This window comes from Cryptomeria japonica, chromosome 4 (assembly GCF_030272615.1).
Source record: "Cryptomeria japonica chromosome 4, Sugi_1.0, whole genome shotgun sequence".
Taxonomy (NCBI): Eukaryota; Viridiplantae; Streptophyta; class Pinopsida; order Cupressales; family Cupressaceae; genus Cryptomeria; species Cryptomeria japonica.
In genome coordinates this window covers 602,982,016-603,002,041 of record NC_081408.1, presented here as the reverse complement: position 1 = coordinate 603,002,041, position 20,026 = coordinate 602,982,016, and the positions used below count along the sequence as shown (strand labels likewise).

Sequence of the window (20,026 nt, the reverse complement as noted above, 5' to 3'; positions counted from 1 at the left end):
TTGAATTCAATATAGTTACTCAGAGGATGGATGGATGAAGCTTCAATTTTGTAATATGTTTTGATTTAATATAAAATATATATTATTACCAACTAAAAAAAAATGTTTGAAAATGACAAACAAATTATAATCTTTTTTTAAAATACTATAACTTTGGCTAATTTATACTTTGGAGGTAATTGTTCACTTAAAAATAAATTGAAACTTGCTTAATTTTTTTTAACTTGATCCCATAACAAATAAGACGACCTCCGCAAATATTAGTTTTAGCCAAGGGGAGAGGACCCAATAGATGATCACCCTAACTTTGCGCTTCACAAAATCTTACATGGAAATTTCAAATTACTCCCAATTTTTTACAACTACTTACTTGGCAAGTCCCCTACTTATAACTAAGGTTTCAGGGCCATATCATCAACTATGATGCCACATCAGCAAACTTTTTGCCAAAGTGTCCAAAACAGCGCCCAAAAAAGGTGAGGCCAATAGTCATGCAAAAGAGAGACCTATAATTGTGCAACTGATGTGACATCACATGATTGGTTGCTTTTAACAACTATGGGTGGTCATCATCGGCAATAACAACTTTAAAGTCACAACTATTGATACAATGTTATAAAAAAAATGAACATTAAACCAACAAATGTGAGTATTAAATCAACAAATATGAATATTAAATTAACAACTACTATGAACCACTAATGAAAGATTTATTTGAGAAACAATGACAAATGTGTGAAATAGAAAATACAAATACCACTAATACTTTCAATGAACATGAACGGATCAATCTGGGTACAACACAAGACCGTAAGCTGCTGTGCATTTGAAATTGTTTACACAACTGAATAAATAGCACGACTTAAGGCACTTCAATTCAAATATAAAGACTGCAAGTTTCAAAGATAAGAGGGAGGGAAAGAGTACGCGACTGAAGGAGCGCCAGGAAATTATATGATTGCTTACTGCTGGTAATTCCTAAGGGAGTTTAGGAATTTCGTAGTGGTACAATGTTGAGTGCAGGTGGGTCATTTAGAATAGACCCACTACTTACATTTTCCAGTTCTTGTTTTGCGTCCTTTAACTACCCACCTGCAATTGGGCTCTTCTCTTGTAACGCTACACATCTATCTTATACCAATCACCAAAGAAACTGTTTCAGACTCGGCAGGCAATCCACGGTGAAAGCCCATTGTGGGTTTCTTTTGGACTCATTCACTCCACACATAAAGACATTCAAGAGGCTGCTAGGGGCAGGTAAGAGATTTATCCTATTACCCACTACTTTTGATAAATTTATACCACAGTGAATGCATAATAGAGATAATAATTGATATTTTAGACTAGCTTAGGTGTGCAGAGTTAAATCTGCAGTAGCAAAGAAAAAAATGCTTTGCTTGAAACAAAACTTTTTCAATTAATTGACAAGAAATTACATAAATTAATTTAGGATGTGGAATTGTAATCCCAAAACCTATTGGATAGGGTAAACCTTCTTGTTGGGTGTTCAGAAGTGAGATATTGGAATTTGGGGTCTTCTTGTTTGCACGGCTAGGATGATTCCTTCTGCAATTGAGTGCAAGCTCTGGAGCTCGGGAGCATGTTGAATATACTCCATGCCGAGAATGTTTTTGCAGATAGTGTCCTCATAAGCCCAGGTTAGTATTTGAGCTTTGAGCCCCAGTCAGTTCACAATGAAATTTAGAGTGAGATAGTGGACAATGCCGCTTTAAAATGTTTTAAGTCTCTCATGTCCTTATTTGTTTGATTAACACTTAAAGTAATGTTATACACGGTGTCGTCGAAATTTGCCGAGCTCTGATCTGGCGAGTCATAACAAGTTCAGGTTATTGTTTGAGCTTTGAGCCTAGCCAACTTAAAAGAAGAGCTTAAACAACATTGGAGCGAGCAATTTCACTTTCATTGTTTTTGGTTCTCTCATGTCTTTACTTGTTTGATGAGCACTTGTAGTAATGTTGGAAACAGTTATCTCCATTGGCTCGAGGAAAATGCAGCGAAGTGTCAGCTTTGACTATATTTGTGGAAACTGGAAACTTCTCATTTAACCTCAACCTGAGGTTCCTTACATCCAGCTCAATCTGAATGTGTTTGGTAGAAAACTGTGTGGGAGTTGTTGTTTTCCTTTTCCTGAGGACATATCATGGAGTGTGATTTGAAACATTGAAACAAAAACTCACATACAGTTTCCTACCAAAAGCATTCAAATTCAGCTACATGGACAGCAGAAATGTTATGTTCATTTGTGTTTGGCCTGTAAGGAAATATTGATGCCAGTTCAAACAATCTTGAAAGAAAAGATTTACAATGTTTCAAAGAATTTTTCTCCTAAAAGGAATTTCTTGCAGCCACATTAATGCTTTCAACCATAATTTGCAGACTCGGACTTGGAGAATACTTGGCAAGCAAAATTTTTTTGACTCAATAAAAAGTTGGAAAAGCTCTAACAACTTAAAAAACCAAGGTTGCTAGGAGACCGTTACTGGTACTGGTACGAGAGATTAGTATTGGTACCAGTATGTTTTTTTGAAATTTAGGAGATAGTACTTGGAGACACTATTTTTTTAATATTTTTAATAATTTATAGATAATATCATGACATTGAACTTTCAAAACATAAATTTAAAATATTATTTTATAAAGCTAATAAAACTTTAATCAAATTAACTTTTAAATCCATATCCTTTGCACTTTATAATGTGATTGTAGTTCTATGCAAACACTACACAGAGGATGAAAAGTTTGGCTCTTTACTTGTCTTGTTCAGAATTTGGCAGAGGTTTGTTCGCACTTGAATTGTCAACTTCTTCAGCAGAATTGAACTCACCGCCTATACTGAAACTAGACTATACTAGAGTCGCCTTTTCCTTAGCCCTAAAAGCACTACAATCAGATTTTGAAGCACAACAAAGGGATAATCACTCACCCTCATCAATTCTTCGCTTACATCTGCCGGCCTAATCTGTACCTTCTCCATCAAAACCTCAATGTCCTCAAACAGAGGATCACCTTTCATGCCAAGATAATTTTGAGCAAGAACTTTGAATGCAAAAAAGGTTCAGAAGGACAAATGAATATGCTTATTAATTTGCCCCAACTGAAGAAGCTTCCTGATTTTTTTTGTTTTATTTGCATGGGAGATGGCGGGAGACTTTGGGAGACCGCAGTTGGACATCTCCTGCGACCAAAGATGTTTCAGACTGTGTCTCTGGTATGGAAGACGCATCCCAGGTGGTTGGTGATGCATCTTCCGGCTAGCTTGATAAAAAACACTAAAATTTTATGTAAAATAAAGCTATGAAATATATCAAATGAGTGTGGTGAGGGTCTGGGGACATGGAGTATATTCATTGGTACATTTATTGTGATACAAGATGGGGTCGAGGGGCAGAGCCCCTGCCACTAAGGCCAAGTGATGACCTTCAAAACCACATAGAACTTCATGGTGCACACCATTTTCATAATTTTTAAAAGGCTAAAAACAATACTTATAAAGCCAAAAAAACCCTTTTTGGAGTGTTCAACATGGTCAAATAGGGCTCTTTTAAAAGCAAAAAGCCATGTGTTTACAACGATTTTGTGTGTTTTCTGTGCATTTTTGGTGTAGCAAGTCAAGCCATTGAACTCCTTGAATTTTGATGAGTACTCGTCAGAAAACTTAGGGCAGAGACTCGTTGAGTTAATGTGGCAAAAACACGCAGGTAGAAAAAAAACTAGCAATCAGTGACTCATTGAGTTGGCAATCTGTTTCAACAAACCTAATTGTCTCTCTAATAGGCCATAATCATTGATTTGCTGTTGCTTTAGGCTACTTAATGTTGGTTGATTTGCCAAACAAAGATCGATGTAGTCAACAATTTTGTTTGTTATACTTGCAACCCATGATCTAGGTGGTAAATCAATGTTTCTTTCCATTAGACAATTACCTATTCTTAAGGCAACCACAATAGGTAGGAGAGCACTAAAGAGAGAGTGATGATGAAAAATAAGAGGAAACTAGCTGTAACAATTTAGTAGAAGGCAACTCAAGATAGTACCAAAAGATAACAATGTCATGCCCCTGCCCTTTATGACAGGTCGCATGCATTAATAAATGAAATTATGATGTTGCTAGGTCCGACCTGAATAACCTAATCAATGAAATAAACTAGGGCCAATTTAATGAAGGGTAATTTCTTCTAAGGCCAGCCAAAATTAGTTAAAATAGCAATTTATTTTAAATAGGCCAACTGAGTGACTACATAAGGGCAGCGTGTTTGTTTGAAAGGGTGCATCCCTTTGAATGAAGAGGCATAACCCCCAGACGTGAAAGGTATATAAAGAAGGAGATTGGCTTGAGAGGAAAGCATCAAAGAAGGATCAATCAATTTAGAGGATAAATTCAAAACGTCAGGAAGAAGAATTCAGATTATATAAAGCAGAGCAGGATTAAGGAATAAGAGATTTAAGAACAAGCAATTCAGATCATCGACTCAGGACAGCAAGTCAGAAATACAGTCCAAAATCAATTAACCATCAAACAAGAATATACAATACAATACACCAATTCAGAAATCAATTCACAATTAATTCAGAATATCTAATAAGAGCAGCAATAATCATTCATAAGCATTCAAGTAGCCATCAAGAAATATAAATCAACAATAGTCTAGAGAATATACCGAATCATCAATTTTGAATTCTAGTTAGTACTTGTGAATTGGACAGGGTCCGGGTCCATGGGGTGGGCTAAGGTTTGGAAGGACAGGGTATTTTCCTACCCTTTGGTGAGCTAGGGATGAGGTCCTTGGTATTGTCACTGGATGGGGTCTGGGCTCACAGGGTGAGCTTGGGTTTGGAAGGACGAGGTCTTTTTCCTACCTTTGGCAAACTAGGGATAGGGTCCTTGGTTTCGTCACTGTTGAGTCAAGGACGGGGTCTTTTACCTCAGCAGATTTGCAAGGTATTTATGGGGAATTCAAGATTTGATCAGCTTGGGTTTTGTACAATGATGTTTTGACTTGAATACATTTATATAGATAGCAATTCTTGATGAAACAACTATATCTTGAGTGAATTCTATTATTTAATTTTAAAGAATGTCCCTAAAAGGGGACATTACAATTGGTATCAGATTCTTGATCCTGCCAACTTGAGGATCAAGAGGAAAGGTATATGCAAAGAAGCCAAAGAACTCAAAGGGCATTAGAAAGAGAAAGAAAGAAACCCTCAGCTAGCAACAACTCTACTCGAAATAATACAATGGGTGAACAATTGGGAAATGACTTAAGAGCTTTCATGGAACACAATGAATGAACAACTCAAGCACTCATGGAGCAAAATGAGAAGACAACACAACTACTCCTACAAACCCTTCAAAATATGAACGACGCAATCAACACTCTTAGACCCAACCAAGCTAATGGGACGAATGCCACTTCTAATCATTTAGAAAATGACAATAGAGCTCCACTAGGGTCCGCACCTAGAATAACTAGACCCTCCTTACCTAAAGAAGGGCCAACAAGAGAAGAAGAATAAATCAGCACACTAAACCATAACCTAGATGAGCTTGTTGGAGCTTATTCAAGACTTGACCTTGAAGTTAGGAGAAATATTTCATTTAGGAAATATTGTGAGGCTGGAACGAGAAGTAACCCTAGAAGGGAGATGTGTCAACCTAATGAAAACTTACATCATAAAGTAGGCAAGATGATTCTCCCTAACTTTGATGGTTCAAGGAAGCTCACCGCCCATTCATGGATCCAAAAATTGGATACATATCTATCTCTTAGTCCCATGATAGAAGAAGATGCCATCAAATTCGCCATCTTACATTTGGAAGGGGTTGCACACGACTGGTGGCACCATGGCTTGATTACTCAAGGCCACCAAAACGTAACAACTTTTGATGACTTCACCGGAAAACTCTTTGAAAGGTTTGACCAAAAGTACCCTGAGAGATACTTCAAAGAATTAACTCAATTTAGACAACAAGGGTCTGTAGAAGACTATGTGGCGGAATTCCAAATAATTTTAGGTATGGTGGCGGGTGTTACCAAGGTAAGGCTCACATACCTATTTATAGAAGGATTAATGGAGCCACTTCATGGTTTGGTGGGTGCTCTTGATCCTACATCCCTACAAGATGGAATCAAAAAGGCATTAAGGTTAGAAATTACAACCAAGGTGAAGACCTATACCAAGAATATACCATCAGGATCACATAAACAACCCTTTGATGAGGATAATTTGCAACCAAAAGCATTACCTCCTCTATCCAATAAGGAGGAAGAATCTGTGAGAGAGCTTCGAAACAAGAATTTATGTTTTCATTATAGAGAACCATGGAAGCTAGGTCATCGATGCTTTAAAAGGGGACAAGTATGCCACATAGAAGCAATAACAAATGGCGAATCTAAGGAAGAATTTGAACCCAATAATAAAAAAAGAAAACAACGTAAGGAAGTAATTCTACAAGGTCAATGAAATGGACCTCCAAGGGTTGCATCATTCTAAAGGAAAGACGAATTTTTGAAGGTGGACTAAGAGGATTCAGAAGAAAGCATTACATTTAAGGTCATAGATGTGTGTCATGCTTCTAATCCTCATCTTAATACATGGAAAGCTTGCTCAAACTCGAAGAAATATCCATGACACTGTGCAAACATGGGGCCAACCAAATCAGTTTCTTGCAAAATTTCATTGATGCAATTACAAGATTACCTTGTTCCTTCACTCAAAAAGACAAAAGAAAAGCTGTCTTGAAAATTACAAACCTTTCAAATTTTGAATACTTGGTTAAGTTGTTCAAATTGAAAACTCGTGATAATATAGCGCAGTGAAAGTAAATTATGTGATAGGTTTTCATACAAAGAAAGTAAGAAATTGTGAAGACCAAGCTGTTTCCTTAGGAGTCAACATATCATCCCAATTAAAAATTTTCTTGAGGACAAGCAATCTTGGAAATGTTGGCATTATGTTGTCATTGATGTCAACTGATATGGAATGGTCACTGGTGAGTAAGTAGTGGTGACTGGTATGGGTGAAGTAAGTAGTGATGTCAACCGTTATGAAGGATGGAGTGTGTAAGTAGACAAAAAGGTATGTTACCAGTACACATGCAGTGCAACATCTACCGGTAAGCAAGCCAAGGATAATAGGGATGTGATCACTGACATACAGAGAGAAGTGTGACATCACAAATAAATTGTCTTAGTGGATGGACCGGTGTGTTTAAACTATGTTTGATAGCAGGCCAAGCGGATCCACCGATAGAGGAGATGTTAGCAGGTATGAAGGTCCACTAGTGAAGTTAGGTTATACCGGTGAGGTGTGTTGAACCGGTAGTAAGTTTTGGTTGGTGAAGGATGTCGAACCAACTTTGCAGTTTGAGCATAGGTGAATGTCGACAGGGGTGGCAGGTGGACACCAGGTGGCGAGCACGCAGAGGTCGGTGAAGTACTCATCAAGGTGGTAGTTTGTAAGTAGGTCGACATTAATGGAGAACCCGCAAATCACGAATCAATGGTTGGATGTTGAAAGATCCCTGATGGATCCCCTTGCTGATCTGCTGTAATTTTTAAAATAATAAACTATATTTTCCTATGATTTTTGCTGATGGTCTTATAGAATAGAGAGAAGTTGCAGAATGTTTGGTTTCTTTTTGTATTTTTTTTAATATATAAGCAAGTAATGAATAAAGAATAGCAAATAAGGAAGGAAATTGAAACAAGTAAGAACATTCGATTAAATCAGAATTGATACAAATCGTACTAGGTAGATTTCTGATTTATAATATCCAGATTATTCCCTATGCACTGGGGATGTGCTTACATCCAATAATGGTGCCAACTGAAGGGTAGATGATGAACACAAACCAAGAACACCAGCTATGGCTGAATGAAAGTCTTCACCACTTCCAACGTATAGTGTACCTGCTGTAATGGTGGCATCAAGCTGAAACAATCACGCCCTAGCTGGGAAATTCAACCACCTTGCTGAAACCCTCACCAAGCAATCTGAATCTCCACAAGGAATAGCGCATACACTTTGACCAATAATGCCAATGCCAAAAGAATCCACTGCCAATCAATAGCTGAGGGCTACGTCCCAGCCAGTACCAATCATGGGGTTTGCGTCCCAGATTGAAGAATTGCTCTACCAGAGCAATGTCGCACCAAACAAGTTTTCAAAATGTAAAAGATAATAAGAAATTAGGTTTCCTTCTCCTTATATCTCTTTCCTTCCAAATCGAACCCTAAAGATATATGAAAAGTGCGCTTTAATATAAAGTCATCTTTCCCAATATTGGGTGCCCAAGTATAGAGAAAACACCACTTTTTCAATATAAAATAACTCCAAGCGCCAAAAGGACCCTAGCATGTGAAAATCATTTAGAAAAGTTCAAGACCTTTCCAATGAGCTATAACACATGGGCATACGAATCCAGATGAAGCCAAAAACCCCTTATTACTCCCAAATGGCTATAGACATAGCCTTATTTAAAATATTAAAACGATAACTTAGGAAATATTTAAATATATTAAAAATATAACCCAAATAGCTACAGAAAGCTCGAAACACACCAAAAGCCTGAAACTGAACTTGTCACCTCTCTGTGATTGATGTTGGAAATCATGGATCAACTGGCAGTCTCATCCCTAAAATCAAGGAAACACACCCAAATCTCCTGAAACTGAAACCAGGGGATGGTCTCATGAAACCCCAACCTTGGACGCTGTCACAACCTCCTAAAAGTAGGAACTGCCTCCTAAAATGTAGGAGCTGCCTCCTAAAATCAAGGAACTGCTCCAAACTGGTCTACTACTGCCAGAAACACCAAATCCAAACACTGAATATCCTGACTGAGTCTCTATCCACCATTGCCAGCCTACAAGACTCCATAATAGGCTAACTCATAGGTCTCTGCTAGACAGAGCTAAAGAGGGGACATGACAGATGTTGTGGCCCGAGGAAGACAGAGAGGCAAAGTGATTGATCTAATCTTGCAGGACGATTCAATCCTTATGCACGTTGGTCGAAGGTAACAGCTGAACCATTAATGGCGATGTACAAAGAAAGGCTGAAAAACCAGGTGCAGACAACCAAAAATAGAAAATGTGTATTGGAAGGCGAGGTGATGGCGGTGCTGATTGATGTGATGCAGATCATCTTCTCAAAAGTGCAAATCCGATTAGATCTTATGAAGATTGAGTTGGAGGAAAACCCTAGCACGCCACCATTTGAATAATGTTTTTGGCGGGAACCTTCATATACAAATATGAAAATTGGAGACTAAAGAGAGATGATGCTGGATGCGAGCTGGGAGAGAAGAGAGAGCTTGAGCAAGAAGAAAGACTATCAGTTGAAAGCTATCTTGCAGATATACGGAGTGATCAAGTGTGTAATTAGTAGACGGAACCGGTAAGAGATTTTACTGGCAGTGGCAGAGCAACCGGTGATTTGTTAAGAGTTTTAATAGTCAAGTGTATCAATAGAGACTTGATCGTCAAAAGGCATCCAAGTGTGGTATTGCAAAAGGTGAGGCTCAGAGAAAGAGAACAAAGGCAACAAGTGACCGGTAGGAGATCAGAGAGAGAGCAATTTGCTAACCGGTAGTGTAGGAACTGGTGAAACAAAGCAAAGAGTAACCGGTAGACAGAAGTTGGGTGAGAGTTACCAGATCTTTTTGTAACAAGACAATAACTATTGTATTGAACTTATTTACTGTATTACATCGAGTTGGTGCTTGGTGCAGGTGTTGGTGCTCCTTGGGTTGGTGCCCTAAATCAGTAGGGGTTGGTGCGCTAAATCATTGTAATCCATTGTTTCACTGTGAGGCTGGATTGGAGCAGTAGACTCCAACAACATTTCTCACCGAGGTTTTTTCCATATTAGGTTTTCCTCGAACATCTGGTGTTGTGGTTTATGCATTTGTGTGTTTGTCTCTTTTGATATCCTCTCATATCTTACCGGTTTTATTGTTTAGTGTTTAGGTTGTTAACCGGTACTTCAAGCTTGGTTTAAAAAGAAAAGTGTTTTTTGGAACCACTGATTCACCCCCCTCTTAATGGTACGTTGTGTTTAACAATTGGTATCAGAGCCTAGGTTCCCGATTGATCAAAGCTTTCTCTAGCTTGGGTAGATTCTAGTTAAAGAACACAATGGCAAGAAATGATTCCGACTCCTCAAAAGCCCCCATGTTTGATGGAACTAACTATGCCTTCTAGAGCAGAAGAATGGAGATCTATCTTTCCTCTCTTGGTTTTGATGTATGGATGTCTGTCAAGAATGGGTATACTGTCCCTAGTGTTCCTCCCATTGATTCGGATGCTAATGAGTATGAGAACAATGCAAAGGCTAAACATGCTATTCTAAGTGGGTTGTTAGGTAATGAGTTTGTCAAGGTCATGCACTGCTCATCCGCCAAGGAGACCTGGGATAAATTGCAGAGATTATTTGAAGGAGATGCCAAAGTCAAAGAGGCCAGGCTGCAATCACTAAGAGGTCAGTTTGAAGGCTTGAAGATGAAAGATAAAGAAAAGTTTGCAGACTACCTTCACAGAGTAGATGAAACTGTGAACACCATCGAAGGACTTGGAGAGGAAATTGCTGATGAGATTATTGTCAAAAAGGTACTTAGATCTCTCACATCTAAGTATGATACTAAGGTTTCTGCCATAGAGGAAGCCAAGGATCTGAAAACCTTCACAATGGATGAGTTATTTGGCTCCCTAACTGCCTATGAAATGAGGACAATCGGTGAAGCATCTTCAAGGAAAGAGGCAGCTTTCAACTCCATCAAAAAGGGCAAGGAAGAGGTTTCTCATAAAGGATCCAGTGAAGACTCGGATGCAGAGGTAGCAAACTTTGTCAGAAAGCTCAAGAGAGGATCCGGTAAGTATAAAGGAAATTTACCACTCAAATACTTCAACTGTGGTAAAGTTGGACACTTTGTTGCAAAATGTTGTTAAACACAGGCTGCCACTGAGAGGGTGGGGGGGGTGAATCAGTGGTTTCTAAATTCTTAACCCTTTTAATTCCAAGAGAGATTACCGGTTACCAACTTAAGGACCAAGCAAACCTACCGGTAAGATAAAGCTAGACAACACAAAGGGCACATCACATAACATCGGTATATACGAGGAAAACCCAAGATGGGAAAAACTTTGGTGAGAAGTGCTTTCAGAGTCTACTGCTCCAATCCAGCCTCACAATGAAAACCTTTGGTTACAAAATTTAGGGCACTGATCCAAGGAGTACCACTCCTGCTTTAGGGCACCAACCTAAGGAGCATCAACCCCTGCACCGAGCTCCAACTCAGTGATTACAATGTCATATTTCAAATACTAAAGTTAATACCTGGTTACAAATGTGTTCTGTAACCTCTGCAATCTTTCTTCCGGTTCTACTCTTCTCAACCGGTCTTCCTCTGCTCTGTTCTCTGTCGGTTTTCTCCTTACTGGTCAAACTCTGCTCGGATCTTGCCTTGCTGGATCTTCACCAACACTCCCTCTGCACTGCAACACCTTCTCTGCTTTTATGCAGGTTTTAGCACCACCAGTTTACACCACTGCAACTCACTTTGCAGTTTACCGATCACTCTGACCTTGTCGGTTAAGCCTTTTCTAAACCCTCTCATCGGTTGCACCTCTAACACTCAGTCTCTATGATCTTCGATGAAGTCTCTGACTGGTTGGCTCTCTGTTGTTTTTTCACACTTCACTCTTCAACATCCGACACTTAATCTTCTGGCAGCATCAACACTCTTTGATCTTTAATCGACATATATATATACCCTAGTTTTCCCGCCATGACCGATATTCAAATCTCTGGCGCGCTAGGGTTTCTTCACCAACCACGAGGCATATCATATCTGATCTGATCTCGTTCTGCACGAAGATAAGCAACCTGCAAGCAATCAGGCACCATCTACCATATCTTCTTCCTTCCAAGGCACATTTGCTAAACTTAGCAAACATGGACAGTCAGTTGGCGAGGCACAAGATCAATCACCATAAATGGTTCTGCAGATTGCATCACTAACCTCATTATGCACCTGGTCACTTTGCATCGATCGATGAATCCCATCGATCACCTCTGTTTGACCTTCCTCGAGCCGTACACCTCTGCAACACCTCTCGTGATTTACGGGGTCTACAATTAATGTTGACCAACTCTGTAACAATCTCGTCGGTGCACACTCCATCTACCGCTGCATGCATGTTCGCCACCTTGACTCCACGTGGCACCTTTGTCGGCATCCGCCTTAGCTCACCAAGTCGGTCTGACTTGGTCACCGACAAATTACACACAACCGGTGTGTGCATCATACCACCGGTCCCTCTTTGCCTACCAGTTAACCTTCTTGCCTTCTTCTTCCTTGTGCCAGTGGATCTTGTTAGCCCGGTCATCAATCATGCCGGTCCTCAGCAACAATCTAGGATGACTCATCACGTGCATCTTCATCAGATTGAGAGCACTTCACTTTTGTCTCTCCGTCCACTTGGTTGTATGTTAGTATCCTCCTTGTTTACCAATTGGCATGTTTTTGTCTTCATACCGGTAGTGTGCATGATATCTTCATGCCATCCATCTCCAACTATTATGCATCTGTGGCAACGCCACTTTCCATTTGCATACCGGTAACTCCATGTGTGCAATTGCAGAGCCTCATCTTCATTTGACTGGTTCTCTTCTCAACTGGTTTGCCAAGGAGGCAAACACACCATCTTAACTCTTCCTTCTTTGCCTTGGTAGCACAACATGTCTTCTCATGCTGATCTGGTGCACATCTCTGAACTTATCCTTTGGAGGCATCCAAATCTTTCTCTTTAGTCATCCTGTCTATGCATCCAATCACCTGCCTTTGCTTACTCTGACTAACTTATCCCGGAGAGTCATGATGTATGTCATGTATGTTGTGGGATAAGCAAGGTATTACCATTTACCGGTGGGAAAGGGTTTGTGTCACCTGTTGGTATTAATGTGACATCCCTGAGGAGTAGATGCATCTTCAACTTGACATATGACCTGGTAGCTTTCTCATATGCCATCCTTGCTTATTGAAACAACACATTCTCTGTCAATCTTTTCTTCATCCGGTGGGAGTCCTGCTGTATAACATCCAACTCTTACCAGTGGCCTGCACATGCTTCACCTCTGGTGTTGATGTGATTTGTACCATTCCGCCTCTTCATCACAATCAACATCCCGACATGTTTCTCTCTTACCGGGCACATGCTTACCAGTTGGCAGCCACTCAATGCCAACACATTACTTACCGGTCATCATACCATACCGGTCTCTAGTGCATGTCTTCAACCCATGCCAACACAAACTTGTGTACCGGTGACCTGCAATACTGGTTGACATCGATGTCACCAATACACTTCAATCTGCCATACTGGTCATGCTATACCGGTTGACATCAATGACAACACAATGCCAACAAATGTCCCTATAATGAAACCGATGGAGATGAGCAAAGAAGTTTTGGCAGATCTGCCGGTAAAGACAAGGAAAGGAAAGTCTATCGGCAAGGAAGAAGAGGCTACCGGAAGCAAAACAACCTATATACTATTGAGGATGATGCCACAAACGAAGAAAGTGCATTAGAAGATGACTACCATGAGATTGAAAGAGAAGTTAATCTCTTTATGGCACTAGATGAACTGGTTGGTGAAGATGAGAAAGAAGAAGACATTGAAGCTGAAGGGGATCTAGAAGGTGAGCTCATACGTGCTCTTGAGGAGTTAAGTAAGACAAGAAGAGAACTCAAGAAGGTCAAGCTTGCTGCAGCGGAAGAACAAGGTCTCGTGAAGCAATCCTTGGATGAGTCCAATCAAGTTATCTCTAATTTAAAATTCTAGCTGGAAGAAGCCAAGAGGATATGTGAAGTTACATCCTTTGATCTAATGAAGAAGGAAAATGAGCATCAAGATCTGGAAGCAAAAACAGTGAAGTTCAGAAAGGAGCTTGAAAAAAGTAAGGATGAACTGAAAATGAGGAGCAAATATGAGGGTAGCACAAAAGCCTTGGACAAGATGTTGAGCAAACAAAAGCAATCTAAAGATACCGGTGGCTTAGGATTTGAAGAAGGACAAAGTTCAAACAACAAAGATACATCCTGTAAGGAGATACAGTTCACTTCTTCAAGTGAATGTGAAGAAAAGAAAACATTCACAGTAAGCAAGGATACTGGTAAGATGACTTATGCAGAAGCTGTTAGAAATAGCCACACAAACCAATATACACAATCAATGAACCAGAGGCTACACTCGATGTACCAGAATGCATATCTTAGGAGAAATGCAAGGGTTGATCATGAAGGATTCACTAGAGTTAGCAGCATGAAAGCAAGACCCCCGGTGAGACAGATTTTTGGAGGACCAAGGCAACCTAATCGGTATGTTCCAAACTTTCATGGTTATTGTTACCAGTGTAACAAATTTGGACATAGGATAGCTGACTGTAGATTGACAAATAAGCCCACTCTGAGTTATGAAAGTAGAAATCCATTTAATGCTCTCTGGGATATGAATGTTGTCTGTTATCAGTGCAATGGATTTGGTCATAGGAGTTTTGAATGTAGAAAGAGGAAACCGGTGTCCTACAATAGTTGTAAAGATTCATCTCTCAATGCAAATGTGAAATGCTATAACTGTCAAGAGTTTGGACATATTGCAAAGTTTTGTAAGAACAGGAAAATCAAGCAGAAGAGGACAACTCCTAATCAGGAATCAGTAGCCAAACCGGAGCACAAAATTGCAGTTGACAAGAAGGAAACTCAACCGGCTTGGGTTGAGAAAGAAAAGGACAAAGCAGAATCAAGCCTGGTAGTGTAGATTGCCCTACATGCAGAGAGAAGAAACTTGTGGGTTGTAGACAGTGGTTGTTCCAATCACATGATCGGTGATAAAAAGAAATTTATCAAACTTGATGATTGGAATGGAAGCTTAGTGAGGTTTGGAGACAACTCATCCATCAAAATAAAGGGAGAAGGTACTCTAAATATTGATGGCAAATTGAAAGCACATGAGGTACACTATGTGGAAGGCTTGAAACACAATTTGCTGAGTGTGACAAAGGTTATAAATTCACCTTTGACTCTACTGGCTGCCAAATAAAGAAGGACAGTACCGGTCAGCTTGTAGCAGAAGGTGAGAGGATAGATGGAAATGTATACAATTTGAAAGAATGTTTTGAATCCCAATGCATGTTGGGACAAGTGGATGAAAGCTGGTTGTGGCACAAAAGATTAGGCCACATAAATTTTGATAATTTAGTTGTAGTAAGCAAAAAGGGCTGTGTGAGAAACATACCACCAATCATCAAACCGATAAGCACATTTTGTGATGAATGTGTGAAAGGAAAGCAGACTAAGGTGAGCTTCAAAACAAAAGAACACAACACCTCAAGACCACTTGAATTTGTACATACATATCTATGTGGTCCGACTAGGACAAGAGCTCTTGCCAGTGAAAGATACTTTATGCTTTTCATTGATGACTATTCAAGAATGACATGGGTCACTTTCCTCTAGGATAAATCACACATTTGACAGATTCAAGATCTTTCGAAAGATGGTAGAGAAGGAAAGTGGGCGCAAGCTGAAATGCCTAAGATCAGACCGGGGTGGAGAGTTCACATCAAATGAGTTTGAAGATTATTGTGAAAGACATGGAATCCGAAGGCAATACTCAACCCCTAGGACACCACAACAAAATGGTGTGGTAGAAATGAAGAACAGGACAAGCAAGGAGATGGCAAGAACCATGTTGAATGAAGCAAGGTTACCAGATATGTATTGGAAGGAAGCGGTTCACACTGCAGCATACACTTTAAACCGGGTTCAGTTGAGAACAAACAACAATATGACATCTTATGAACTGTGGTATGACTGGAAACCATGAGTCGAATACTTCAAAGTTTTTGGAAGTAAATGTTTTATCAAGAGAGACATGGATGGTTTAGGTAGTTTTGATTTTAGGAGTGATGAAGGGATCTTCCTTGGTTGCTCAACTCACAGTAGGGCCTACAAATGCTACAACAAAAGACTAAGAAGAGTCATTGAGAGTGTGCATGTAAGAGTTGATGAGGATATGCATAAAGGAAGACAAGCACAAGTGAACCGGTATAATGATTCTGGTGATGAAGGTGAAAAAGCTCAGTCAAACAATGAACCGGAAGAAGCATCCAATAAGGTCCCTCACCGGTATGTGCAGGAAAACCACCTGGAAGAGCAGATTTTAGGTAATAAGAGTGATGGTGTGCAGACTAGAAGAAGACTTGCTCGGAATGACGAACAAGTCAATTTCTGCCTCATGACTGAAATGGAACCTAAAACATTCAATGAGGCCAGCAAAAGTCAGAAATGGATGGATGCCATGGGAGAAGAGTTGCAGCAGATTGAGAAGAACAAGACTTGGGAGTTAGTCCCTAGACCGGAAACAAGAACATCATTGGATCCAAATGGGTCTACAGGAACAAGATGAATGAAGAAGGTAAAATTGTTAGGCATAAAGCTAGATTTGTGTGTAAGAGTTACTCTCAAGTAGAGGGCATTGATTTTGAAGAAACATTTGCACTGGTAGCTAGACTAGAAGCAATTAGGATGTTTCTAGCTTTTTTGGCCTACAAGGGTTATAAGGTATATCAAATGGATGTAAAATCTGCCTTCCTCAATGGAAATTTGGAAGAAGTGTACATGGAGCAACCAGAAAGGTTTCTGTTAAATGATGATGAAACTTTGTGTGCTGGTTGAAGAAAGCTCTGTATGGTTTAAAGCAGACCCCTAAAGCATGGTATTCAAGGTTAGATAAGTACCTGAAGGAGCAAGGATTCAAAAAGGGGAGTGCTGGCAACAATTTGTACATCAAGGTAGATGGAAACCACATGATTATTGTGGTTGTGTATGTAGATGACATCATTTTTAGAGCCAAACAAGGATACTCTTTGCAAAGATTTTGCTGATCAGATGCAGTCAAAGTTTGAGATGTCAATGCTTGGAGAGTTGACATACTTTCTTGGTTTGCAGATATCACAACTAGATAAGGGAATCTTCATCTCACAAACCAAGTATGCAAAGGACATGCTAAAGAAGTTTCAAATGGAGGACTGCAAACCGGTGAGTACACCCATGGTGACCGGAAGCAAACAGAGCAAGAATGATGAGTCAGTGGCAGTGGATCAGACCTTGTATAGATCCATGATTGGCAATTTATTGTATCTAACTGCCTCTAGACCGGATATAGTGCACGCAGTATGAATGGTGGCTAGATTTCAAACCGCACCTAAGCAATCACATATGAATGCAGTTAGCAGAATATTCAGGTACCTATAGGGGACACTCAATTATGGATTATGGTACCCTAAATAAGGGGAATTTACATTGTAAGCATGCATAGATGCTGATTGGGCAGGTTGCATTGATGACCGGAAAAGCACAACTGGTGGTGCATTCTTCCTAGGTGACCGGTTGTTCTCATGGCATAGCAAGAAGCAGGATTTAGTCTCCCTATCAACTGCTGAGGCAGAATACATTGCTGTTGCCACATGCTGCTCTCAGGTGCTTTGGATGAAGCAGATCCTCAAGGACATACAGGTGAACATCTTTGATCCTATTTCCATCCGGTGTGACAATTCAAGTGTCATCAACATATCAAAGAACCCGGTGATGCATTCAAGGACAAAGCATATAGCCATCAAGTATCATTTTCTCAGAGAGAAGGTTGAAGGATCGGAAGTCATGATGGAATATGTCCCTACAGCAGAACAAGTGGCAGACATCTTCACCAAACCATTACTGGTAAGCACTTTTGAGTACTTGAGACCCAAGTTGGGAGTTGTGTCACTTGCCTCATGCACTTAAGTTTGTAAGGAGATATATGGTTCAGGGGGAGTTCATAGCAGTATCTATATCTCTTGAACCACATGCTGATCACAGGGAGAGATCAAGATTTTATGTCTTAGTCTCGGTTGTAATCACAAAGAGATGATTTGAGTAAGGGGGAGTACCCACAGTCTACCCGGTTAAGTATGAATCAAAGGGGGAGAATTAATCGGATAATGAATTACCCCAACCCTTTGTCATTGTGTCAAAGGGGGCGAAATCTACTGTTGTGGAGACTTGTAGGTTTGCTGACATCAAAGCCAAAGAGGGAGATTGTTGGCATTATGTTGTCATTGATGTCAACTGGTATGGAATGGTCACTGGTGAGTAAGTAGTGGTGATTGGTATGGGTGAAGTAAGTAGTGATGTCAACCGGTATGAAGGATGGAGTGTGTAAGTAGATAGAAAACGTATGTTACCGGTACACATGCAGTGCAACATCTACTGGTAAGCAAGCCAAGGATAATAGGGATGTGATCACCGACATACAGAGAGAAGTGTGACATCACCTGTAAATTGTCTTAGTGGATGGACCGATGTGCTTTAACTATGTTTGATAGCAGGCCAAGCGGATCCACCGACAAAGGAGATGTTAGCAGGTATGAAGGTCGATCGGTGAAGTTAGGTTATACCGGTAAGGTGTGCTGCACCGGTAGTAAGTCTTGGTCGATGAAGGATGTCGAACCAACTTTGCAGTCTGAGCATAGGTGGATGTCGACAAGGGTGATAGGTGGACACCAGGTGGTGAGCACGCAGAGGTTGATGAAGTACTCATCGAGGTGGTAGTTTGTAAGTAGGTCGACATTAATGGAGAACCTGCAAATCACGAATTGATGGCCGGATGTTGCGGCTCGAGGAAGACAGAGAGGCAAAGTAATTGATCCAATCTTGCAGGACGATTTGATCCTTATGTATGTTGGTCGAAGGTAACAACTGAACCATTAATGGCGATGTACAGAGAAAGGCCGAAAAACCAGGTGCAGATAGCCAAAAATAGAAAATGCGTATTGGAAGGCGAGGTGATGGGGGTGTTGATTAACGTGATGCAGATCATCTTCTCAAAAGTGCAAATCCGATTAGATCAGATGTAGATTGAGTTGGAGGAAAACCCTAGCACGCCATTGTTTGAATAATGTTTTTGGCGGGAACCTTCATATACAAATATGAAAACTGGAGACTAAAGAGAGATGATGCTGGATGCGAGTTGGGAGAGAAGAGAGAGCTTGAGCAAGAAGAAAGACTATCAGTTGAAAGCTATCCTATAGATATACAGAGTGATCAAGTGTGGAATTAGTAGATGGAACTGGTAAGAGATTTTATCGGCAGTGGCAGAGCAACTAGTGATCTGTTAAGAGTTTTAATAGTCAAGTGTACCAGCAGAGACTTGATCGATCTGAAGGCATCCAAGTGTGATATTGCGAAAGGTGAGGCTTAGAGAAAGAGAACAAAGGCAACAAGTGACCGGTAGGAGATTAGAGAGAGCAATTTGCTAACCGGTTGTGTAGGAACCGGTGAAACAAAGCAAAGAGTAACCGGTAGACAGAAGTTGGGTGAGAGTTACAAGATCCTTTTGTAACAGGACAATAACTATTGTATTGAACTTGTTTACTGTATTACATCAAGTTGGTGCTTGGTGCAGGGGTTGGTGCTCCTAAATCATTGTAATCCATTGTTTCAATGTGAGGCTCGATTGGAGCAGTAGACTCCAATAGCATTTCTCACCGAGGTTTTTCCCATATTGGGTTTTCCTCATACATCTGGTGTTTTGGTTTATGCATTTGTGTGTTTGTCTCTTTTGACATCCTCTCATATCTTACCGGTTTGACTGTTTAGTGTTTAGGTTGTTAATCGGTACTTCAAGCTTGGTTTAAAAGAAGTATTTTTTGGAACTACTGATTCACCCCCCTCTCAGTGGTTAGGGTGGACTGTCATGTCCTGCCCTTTATGACAGATCGCATGCTTTAGTAAATGAAATTATGATGTTTCTATGGCCGACTTGAATAACCTAAGCAATGAAATAAACTAGGGCTGACCCAAATTATTAAAGAACAATTAACTAAGGGCCGATTTAATGAAGAGTAATTTCTTGTAAGGTTGACTAGAATTAGTTAAAATAGCAAATGAATTTTAGAT

The 20,026-nt window shown here is 40.1% G+C and overlaps 1 protein-coding gene across 2 annotated transcripts in view; it reads left to right on the top strand.

Annotated features, from left to right (window-relative positions):
* The first annotated feature begins 775 nt into the window (after positions 1 to 775).
* The window catches only part of LOC131061062 (uncharacterized), a 165,279-nt gene continuing 146,028 nt past the window's right edge, over positions 776 to 20,026 (top strand). Inside the window, exon 1 of one of the 2 annotated variants that reach the window (XM_057994563.2) lies at positions 776 to 1,257. In XM_057994563.2, coding sequence (XP_057850546.2) covers positions 1,011 to 1,257 — 247 coding nt within the window. In that variant the 5' untranslated portion in view covers positions 776 to 1,010. The remainder of the gene's footprint in view (positions 1,258 to 20,026) is intronic. The other variant, XM_057994562.2, reaches the window with a different exon arrangement.